Source organism: the organism of the source record quoted next, unplaced genomic scaffold (genome assembly GCF_019419815.1).
Source record: "Pyrus x bretschneideri cultivar Hongxiangsu unplaced genomic scaffold, Pyrus_bretschneideri_v1 Contig13, whole genome shotgun sequence".
In the NCBI taxonomy this organism is placed as follows: domain Eukaryota; kingdom Viridiplantae; phylum Streptophyta; class Magnoliopsida; order Rosales; family Rosaceae; genus Pyrus; species Pyrus x bretschneideri.
Window position 1 is genome coordinate 7,897,987 of NW_025999424.1, and position 11,065 is coordinate 7,909,051.

Here is an 11,065-nt window from a genome sequence, read left to right on the forward strand (position 1 = left end):
TAAAGACAAAATAAAGGGTAAAGTGAATAGTATCATGATTGATTTTTTAGTGTTAAAATATGATTTTTCATAAAAATAAACAGTACCGGAAGTTTTTCATTAAAGTTCTCTAAAATAAATAGTTGGAGATTAGGAAAGGACTTGGAAAAGTATACATATATTTCCCAGTACACTTTCTAAGTTGAAAGTTGCAACAAATAACCAAAAGTTAGGAATCGGTCAAAAAATCCTAGGGAGTATTTTTGTCAGATTTTTCAATCACATCCGTTCATAGTATATCGTGCGGTCAGTTTTTGTTATGTACTATTTATATTCAATTTTAAATAAAAAATTTACAATAATTTCTGACTGCACAATATACGATGAACATATGTGATTTGAGAATCTCCGGAATCCTCACAAAGAGAATTTGACGAGAATCGTGGTTTAAAAATTGATGAGCTTGGGTTTTTTTTATCTATTTCTTGTGCCTGGTATAATGATTGGTTTTGGTTGTGGCATGGTACTCTTTCTCGTTGGTGTATTTAAGATTATTTTATTCAATTAGAGATGTTATTTTATAAAGGAAATGAAAATAAAGATAATTTTATATTTTGAATTGTGTTTGAGAGGATAATTTAGGTAATAAATTTGAGTTTAAAGAGATATTAATTCTTTAATAAAAAATAATATAGATAAAAAGAGTAAATTAGGTGTAGAAATAAATTATATGAGTTTAAATAAATTTTTTTATTTAAATTAAGAAAATCTCCAATAAATAAACACTTGGGATTAACACGTGGCAAATCCAAGTGTCACACAATGTGAACACTCAATGATGTTCAATACCCCCCAGATGTTTTCACATTTAAAGATTCATTCAACTACTCCAAATTATTAATCTCAAAAATAATAATTGAACAAACCATAAGGTTTTGTCTACTTGCTGCTTCCTAAACCGAGTGACCAGAGGTCAACCGAGCAACTCCACCGTATTCAATAGCTCGGTGGACTGGTTCAATTTCCTACCTAATTGCTCTAACTCTTTACTCCTGCTCATGCGGACGATTGGGCTGAGGGGGGGGGCTGAGTGAGAGGGCGGGGTCGAATTGTAGACCCGAGTGCCTGAGGCTGGATGATGCAAGGTTGACGTCAGGTGACGTCAGCCATGTTATTAAAAAATTTGCATTAAGCGCGTGTCGCACACGTGCGCGTGGGGGCGCGTCACCGACAGCTATTCAGTCGGTGGGGCCCGTAGTCCAGAGGTCTGAAATGTTACCGTTTATGGGGGCACGTGGCACATTCTCATTTGTTGGATTTCAACGGATAAATTTTTGGACCGTTGGATTTTCAACGGTAAAAAACTATTCAAACCTCCCCCCAATGACTAGATGATGTGGCACAATATCATCCGGTGGATTTCAAATCAACGGTCCACGTTATTCGTCTTTAAAAATAAGAAAAAAAGGAAAAAGAATTAGATATATTACCGTTGTACCACGTGACACAATCTGGAGGGTTGGATTTTAATTTTTTTTAATCCAACGACAGAAATTAATTAAGTAATAAAAAATGTAAAAAATTAATAAAAAATTCGAAAAAAGTTAAAAAAAAAAGGATTTTACCTTTCTATAAATACCTTCTCATTATCTTCTACCTTACACTACAATTTCATATTTTCTCAAATACTTTCAACCACATTCCAATCTTTCTCTTAAAGTTTCAATCCAATTGGTTTCCAACAAAATGACTAATGATGCAGGTACGAATTGGACGCTTATTGAAGATGTTACGTTGTGTTCTAGCTGTGTTGAAGTCACTCATGATCTGATTATAGGTAATGAGATGCAGTTGCGAGAAATGTGGAGTCTTATTCATACCCTTTTTCTTAAGAAAATTGGTGGGAAAAGAACTAAAGAATCGATGTCCAGTTGTTGGAGAATACTCAGCTAATCGTTTAGTTATTGGAGAGACGCCTTGGCACAAGCTAGTAGTAATATTCGAAGTGGAGAAAATTTTGCGGATCAGGTAACAATATATTATTTATTTGTTTGTACTATACCCAAATTTACATTAGCTACTTTGATATAATTATTTCTTCTCCCGCATTGTGTAGACACTTCAAGCACAAACTTGGTATAATGCCAAAACCAAAAACAAAAACAAATCATTCACCTGGTGGGAATGTTGGAATATTGTCAATGATTGTCATAAATTCAGAGTTGTGCCTATCGATCCAGAAATTGTCATGAACAACACCCCTCTACACTTTACACCCGATCATGACTCGCATATTCATGAAAGCGACACAGAACAAGTGTCGAAAGCAACCCCTGAACAAGGGTCGGGGTTGACCCGTTATTCAATTAGGCCTCAAGGTAAGAAGGCTTCAAAGATAAAATGTAGTGCTTCTGAGAATGATTATGCAAAATATATGGAAGAACTTGCTTGCCAAGGTGAATTGACTTTGGCGCGGGAAATGGCTAAATTTGAGGCTGATAAGTCTAGAGAGCAGGCAAAAGCTTGCAGCTGCTGAGAGATTATTTCAAGTTAATGAGAAAGAAAGAGAGCTACTTAGGCAAAAAAGGGAAGAGCTTAAAGAAGAAGAAGGGCTCAACAAGATCATGACATTATGAAGGAGCCTGTAGAGGCGATGTGTCCTGAATTCTAAATATTTTTGGAACTCGGAGAAAGCGGACGTGGTGCGAATGAGGCGTGCAAGAGAAGCGAGAGCAAGAGGAGATGGTCCTAGCCCCACAAATTGGTTAGGTGATGATTTTCCATTCACAAGGGACTAGGGAATTTGTTTTTAATCAGATGCCATAATTTTCCAATCACTTTGGGTTGTAATTTCTTATTTATTGAATAGAGTACTTTATGTTGTTTCCAATTTATTGAATTTAGTACTTTATTTAAACTAAGAGTATATTTATTTAATTTGGTAATTTATTTAAACTAAGAGAATCTTTATTCAAAGGACATAAACACACCAAATAAAATTACATAAACATACCAAATAAAATTACAAACACACCAAATAAAAAAAAACTCACTAAATGAACTTAAAAAACACACCAAATAAAATTAAATAAACACACCAAATAAAAACAAACACACTAAATGAACTTAAGTTTCTTGAGCTTGTTTCAATTCCCATTGGTGCTCTATCAAGTCAATTTGCCGGACATTGTGAATATATGCGTCTTGAAGTGAAGTATATCGTTGAATGAGCCTTTCATTGTAACGTCCATTCCTTTGTAATGGCTCGTGTTGCACGGGTTATTCGGTGACATCATGAACACAATATATTTGTGTTATGGAATTGTTCATCGTGTCTGGCTCATATTCATCAACGACATCATAATCGTACTCATCTTCCACAATTATGTTGTGAAGAATGATGCACGTCATCATGATGGATCGAAGCGACTCTAAATCAAACATTCTGGCAGCATATTTGACAATTGACTAATAAGCTTGGAGAATACCAAAACAACGCTCCACATCCTTCTTACACCCCTCTTGACAGCTTGAAAAGTGTTTTTCCTTTGCACTTTGCGGATGCGGTACTGTTTTGACAAACGAGGACCACCTTAGATAAATGCTGTCTGCTAGATAGTATGGCTTGTGGTTCTTATGTCCATTGACCCATTACGTAACTCTTGGTGCTTTTCCTTACAGGACATCATTGAACACTAGGGATTGGACAAGGACATTGAGGTCATTTTGAGCTCCCGGAATACAAAAAAAAGCGTGTCAAATCCATGTATCAAATGATGCCACTACCTCCAAAATGATACTTTTTGCTCATTTTCTGTTCCCATAAGCTCCTTGCCATGCACTTGGACAGTTTTTTTAGGTCCAGTGCATATAGTCGATGCTTCCAATCATCACAGGAAAACCTAGCATTTTGCCCTTCTTCAGAAGCCTTTGCAAGTTCATCTTAGTAGGTTTTCGGAGGTACTCTGTGGTGTAGACAAATTTAATTGCAAAGAAAAACGTCATTAGAGACTCAAGAATAGTTGATTTCCCCATCCTCGCTATATTATCCACTTGGTCTACAGATGCTCCATATGCAAGCATCCGCAAGGTAGCAGTAATTTTTTGCTCATGAATAAGGCCCATAACACCAAAAACATCATTCTTTTGCACAAAGTAAGAATCATGGTTGCAAACAACAATCATGATTTTGTTGAACAAATGTCATTCCATTCTAAAATGACGCCTAAAGTATGTATCAGGGAATACGCTGTTATAGACAAAATAATCATCTAAGAGATTCGTAACTCGTCGTTGCCTACTTCTATCAATGTTTGGGGAATGGCTAGCCTGGAGATCTGAGTCATAGCTTCGATGACTAGACAGGAATGTGAGGCTCTTTGGCTTCTTGCTTCGTCATCTCTTCTTCTACACTCCTCATCCTCATCCTCTTCCTTTTCCATCTCATTTTCGCCCACTTGGAGATTGAACATTTCTTCCCCTTGCTTAAACAATTCTTTCTCTTGCTCATCAATTTCTCACAACATCCTTGAAGAAGACATTGTAAGAAAGAAGCAGAAAATATGAATAATGATAGAGATTTTGATTTTGGTGTGTGATTTCTTAGGATGGATGGTGGGTTATAAGGAGGAAAAATAAAGAATTAGGCTGTAGATAATGTCACGTGGCATGCCATCATTCATTAAAGATCTAATTGAAATCTATCCTCAAAGATTGTGACAGATGTGACATGTGTGTGATGTGATTGGTTAAAAATCTTATCAGAAATCTTTTCTCAACGATTTTGAAAAGGTAAGGATGCGTGGCACGACGGCATTGGATAAAATCTTATCAAAATCTATCACCAAAAATTATCTTTTTGAATAATGACATATGGCGCAACGAGAACGATTAAAAATCTTATCCAAAATTACAAATAAAATTATTTTGTATTATAAAAAATACTAATATTTTATTGCCTATTGCCATGACTATTCAGTTAGGGGTGGAGATGCAAAAGGTAATTACTATTCATTAAAGATAGTTACTGTTCACTGGAGGGGATTGAATAGGAAGTTGCCGTAGGCGGCCTTTGTTACGCTAGAGTTGCTCTAACATCTAAGTCAATCCTAAAGTATTAAGTTGACATCCAAAGATTAATTTTTGTTCAAATGTTACAAGTTAAAAAAAAAGTGAGATTACAACGGCATCGTAGCTTGAATGTTAAAGAATATAGATATTTTAGACAAAATAGTTTTTGAGATTGATATAACTTTTCAATTTTTTGTTATCAAATGATAGATTTTGTTAGATTAGCCACCTACGAGGTTCGAATCCACGCCGTCATGTAAGGACTTAAGTTCTTTCCACCACTACAGTAAAGAGTCACTTGCTATAACTTCTCAGTTTGGTTTGTGAGATTTAAAATTGTTAGAAATGGTCCCTGAGGGTATATTTGGTCATTTCGTGAAAATTTTTCATTAAATTAAGGATCTTTTGTCAAAACACCTCCCCTTTCTTTTTTAATTGATGGGTTTAACTGGAGCTTTGTTCACAGAAGAGCCAAATGATTGACGGTGGACAAACTCAGGGATCATTTCTATTGATTTTAAATCTCATGGACCAAAGTGAGAATTATACCAATTTTCAGAACCATTTTAGCTAAAAAACCAAGAATATATGTACACTAATGTCCATGTTTCCTATTTTCTAACATCACTTGCATATAGAAGTGTAAAATAACTTTTTAAATGTGTCAAAACAATTCTTTATAGAAATTCTGTAATTGTGCATTTGAATAAAGAACTTTACAATTTATCAAACTTACTAAAAAATTTATATAGAGACTTGAAAATAGCTAAGATGCAATTTGAGGGGCATATGAAGTTTAAAGTTTCCATGAAACATTAAGGTTCTTCCCCCAACATTACCTAAAAAGTTTTGAATGTTTGGGAAATAAGGAATGGTTTCATATTTTTTTACCATTGAGTAATTAGTTACTTGGATTGCATGCATGCGTACACATATGCCAACTTTTACCAATATAGAAAGCTACTACTCAACAAGATGTATCCTCTAGAGCAAAAATTCAAAGACAAACCTAAACTATTTGGCCTTAATGAGAAGAATGTGTATGACTGAATATATTGTTACAATAATGTTATGTACTAATAATATATAATATATGTTAGTTTTACTTTACGAATTCTTATATTATTAGTACATACTATCATTGTAACAATATACATGTATCATACAAATTGATCTCGTTAGTAAAAAGACATCTAAAAGAATAACCATAATAATTCATTTTTGTTTTTGGAAAGACTATTGATTTAAAGTCTTGCTCGTAGTCATAAAAAATAAATATTAAAGTGGTAGTTGACTGATTTGGGACCCTTTCCATGAAGGGTACCACTGAAAAATATATTAAATAAGTTCGGTGTTCACACACCCTAAAAATTATTGTATTCACACTTCTGAACTTCTATAAAGCACACCAAAAGCTTAATTTCTTTGTCAAGTGCAGAGGCTAAAGCACATCTGAGAAAACATTTGCAGCTCTGTTTCAATCGTACGATCCGATTTGAACGTATTCGTGCACCATCCTAACGTTTTCGGAAAACGCTTGGAGTTTTTTTTCTCAGAAACCATGGATTATATCAAGATTTCAAACATCCAATCCGCAAGCCAATTCAATTTCAACCAATCCCACAAAGTGATCAAGTTTTTGTTCTCAGTCTCAGTGTTTTCAGCCTTACTCTCCTACTCTTCTTTGATCTCTTTTTTTATCCACTCCTTCAATTCCTTCACATCTTCTGTACACTTGTTCAGCTACACTTTGGATAAGAACTACATGTTTTTACTTTGCAATGGACTTGTGGTGTTCATTGTGAAGAACTCTGGTCTCATTGCGACTTCTCCACCAGGGAGCTCTAATCTCAACAATGAAGAACATGTTCCCAAGAGTATCGAATCCCGGCGAAAAGCAGCTGAATTGGCAGAAACTAAGGCGACAGAAGCACCAAAACCAAAGGAAGAAGTTGTCAACGTCGAAATCGAGCAAGTGAAAGTGAGAGAAGATGAAAAAAGGGTTTTCATTACAGTAAAGGAAGAAGATGAATGCTGCAGAAACAATTTTGTTGGGGTGGACGATCATGATTTGTATGAAGAGGAAGGGAATGAAATGCTGAGTGCAGAGGAGTTGAACAAGAAGTGTGATGATTTTATTAGGAGAATGAAAGAAGGAATAAAACTTCAAGTCCAACAGTCAATCATGTTGTGATATTGTCAGTGAGATTAAAAGAACTTACAACCTAGTTTTGTTAATTATAAAGGACTACTTTTTTTGTTGTGACTTGATGAATTTTTGGGTTATATTTCTTCCGTATTATTGTTTGAATTGTGTATAAATGCCATCCAATAATCTCTTTTACCCTCATATTAATCAATGATGCAGCTGATATGTGTTTGCGTATAGGACTAAAAATTTTATGTTGAAACCATAACATGGTGTTTACCTAATTTTGCAACCATCAGCCCTTGTAACTAAGGCCATGGAGTGAACTGATATTTTTTCTAGATATGACCATCCGTTTAATTTTGTTTGACATATCATAGCTTTTTGCAATCTTATGTATGTCTGTCTTAACTTGATATACATTGTCAATTTATTTCTGCAACAATTATAAGCTTTTGGGGCTTAATAATTCTCTAACAAACTTCACCTCTAATAATAAAATGGCTGATATTCCGTAAAAAAAAATCAAATTGTGTGAAGTTAAAAAAATGGTTGGAGATTGGAAAAAGACTTGAAAAAAGTATTCATAATCATATCCCACTACACAGTCTAAGTTGCAAGTTGCAACAAATAACAAACTGTCACGAATCCAGAAAAAATCCTTCATTTAGATAGAAGAAAAGGTATAAAGTTGCATTCAGAAAAGAACAAATATAACAAAAATATCCTCGATTTCACCTTTTTTCCATTGTTTTTTTTTTTTTTTTTTTTTTTTTTTTTCAAAAGGATATGTTTGATTCTTGTTCTTGCTTTATGTTTGTCCAATGTTTATCCAGCTTTGAAGAAGATACCAAGCAATTGCTCACTTGACTCTTTTGGTTTCCAGGTCTTTCAGAAGCAGACAATTACTCTCTAGCAAACAGTCCAAGTCAAGCAAGAGTTCAAATTAGTCTGATCATACCTTATATAAGAGACATCCCACCAGTCAATAATGTGTACATATATAGGAAATTGATATATGTGCCGCCTCATTAAGTTACTAGGAAGCACTCTTTCTCGTTATGTTGTCAGATTATGAATAGTTTATTATTTGGATCAAATAGTATGGTCCAAAATATGTTTTTTGTTAGACTATTAGAAATGTTTATATTACCCGACTATGATTTTCATAAATTCATTACAATGTTTCTTGCCAAGATACACGTTTTAGATATATGTTTGACAATAAAACACTATTATATAAATCTATATTCTAAATTTAAGATTTAAATATATGTCCGACAACGTATGTAAGTAAAACACTATTTTATAACTATATTCCAAATTAAGATTTAAATATATGTCCAAGAATACAACATTATTTTTTTCAACAATCGATATTATCTACACCAGGGGGAGGAGGTGAGCTTAGCCTCATAATGAGCTGACAATAATATGGTCTAAATTTGCCTTTGGCGAGAGTCAAACTTAAGACTTCTCACTAACAAGTGAAGAAGAATACCATTAAATCGTAGTGCTAATCCAAATTCTAATTTAAATGGAGAATTAATCATGTTTTGCGCCCTCCATCGAACCTCGCTGCTACAATCTTTATAAACTTTAGTTGCATGTGTACATGATGGGCTGTCCAATTATGTCCATGCTTGGAACAAGGTGTGCATATTTTCTATGCTTTTTTGTGTTGATTTAGCATGCACAGAGTGACCATCCGACAACGGTTAGAGATCTTGACATCGTAACGAGCTTAATTAAGTGCATATATAATGGGATGCACAGCATTCTCATAAGGTGAGCATGTAAGTCACGAGAAAGGGAGACAAACTGCACCACCAACTAACTCTGGATCACCATTTACCAATATTTTATCTATTTCATCAAAATCGTTTTTATTCATCTGACTTTCTCGTTACCTAATGTTACCGTCACATACAATATATAATGAGGCAGCATATAAGTCACGAGAAAGAGAGACAAACTGCACCACCAACTAACTATGCATCACCATTTACCAATATTTTATCTATTTTATCAAAATCACTTTATTCTCTTCTAATTCTCATGTCACCTGATGTTACTGTCACACACAATATATACATAATATATAATGAGGTTTAATTTTTATGTCACTGGATGTTATCATCACACACAATATATAATAAAATTTGATTATCATGTCACCTGATATTACTGTCATACACAATATACAATTTCATTACTACTCACGTTTCACTTTAAAAAAAATTGGGGAAAAAGAAAACAATGATGGGAATAAAAAAAGATGGAAAAATAGGGAGAGAGCATCATAAGTAATTTTGTTTGACGTATTATAGCTTTTTGCAATTTTATGTATGTTTGTCTCTCCTCGTCACGAACAGTTTTAACTTGATATACATTGTTAACTTATTTCTGTAACAACTGTAACCTTTTGAGGCTTAATAATTCTCTAACAAACTTCACCTCTAATAATAAAATGGCTGATAAGAAGAGAATGCTTGAATGAAATAATTGTGTATTGAATTGATACGGGAAGGAGAAAATATATACAATTGATATGCACAATCAGCTCCTTATAAATTGGAGTTGACTTCCTAACTAGGCAAATACATGCAAACTAAGTATACACATAATTAGGGATTTGTTCCCATTGAAATCTGATTGATTTGTCAACACTCCCCCTTAAGTTGGTGCATATATGTCACTCATGCCCAACTTGTCTAAGAAACTTGAAAACTTATGACTTGAAACAACTTTCGTGAGAATATCTGCCAATTGATCATCCATTCTTATTGATGGTACTTCAATTATTTTTCCTTCCAATTTTTCCTTGATAAAGAATTTGTCAACTTTAACATGTTTCGTTCGATCATGTTGTACTAGATTATGTGCAATGTCACGGGCAACTTTATTGTCACAAAATAATTTCATAGGCTGATCAATTTTTATACCCAAATCCTGTAATAGAAGTTTAAGCCACAAAACTTCACAAATCCCAAGTGCCATTCCTCTGTATTCGGCTTTTGCACTGGAACAGGCAACCACATTCTGTTTCTTACTCCTCCATGTAACCAAGTTAGCCCCAACAAATGTAAAGTAACCTGATGTTGAGCGCTTACCATCAACTGAACCTGCTCAATCTGCATCAGTATAACCTTCAACTCCAAGATGATTATTTCTTTTAAACAAAATCCCTTTTCCTGGACTTCCATTCAAATATTGCAAAATCCTCATCACTGCATTTATATGTTGTTCTCCAGGATCATGCATGTATTGACTCACTAAACTCAAGGCATAAGCAAGGTTCGGTCTTGTGTGTGCTAAGTACATTAACCGACCTACTAACCTCTGGTATCTCCCTTTGTCAACTGGTACTTGATTAGGATGAACACAAAGCTTTAATCCTTCCTCTAATGGTGTAGATACTGGCTAATAAGCAGACATGCCAGTTTCATGTAACAAATCAATAATGTACTTTCTCTATGACAAGAAAATTCCCGAATTGCTTCTCGATACCTCAATCCCTAGAAAATATTTCAAGGATCCAAGGTTTTTCATCTCAAATTCAGCAGATAAGTATTTTTGTAAGGCCGCACGTTCTTCCAGATCATTTCCTATTACCACCATATCATCTATATACACAATAAGCGCGGTAAGCTTCCCATTTCGTCTTTTCAAGAACAAAGTATGATCAGAATTACTTTGTTTGTAACCAAATGCTCTCATTGCTTTTGTGAATCTTCCAAATCATGCTCGAGGGGACTGCTTCAAACCATACAAGAATTTCTTCAACTTGCACACCTTTCTTTTGTATTCATCTGGGGTATTACACCCTGGTGGAAGATCCATATAAATCTCTTCGGTCAAATCTCT

General features: G+C 34.3%; 1 protein-coding gene across 1 annotated transcript; it reads left to right on the top strand.

Annotated features, from left to right (window-relative positions):
- The first annotated feature begins 6,441 nt into the window (after positions 1-6,441).
- Positions 6,442-7,423, top strand: LOC125474734. Its single transcript, XM_048578706.1, has one exon. It carries the CDS (start codon positions 6,611-6,613, stop codon positions 7,241-7,243), a length of 633 nt encoding a protein of 210 aa, XP_048434663.1. The 5' UTR covers positions 6,442-6,610; the 3' UTR covers positions 7,244-7,423.
- Positions 7,424-11,065: the final 3,642 nt, after the last annotated feature.

Bases quoted from the DNA above. Each gene is read 5' to 3' on its own strand.
- LOC125474734 (XM_048578706.1), top strand. From the start codon at position 6,611: ATGGATTATATCAAGATTTCAAACATCCAATCCGCAAGCCAATTCAAT.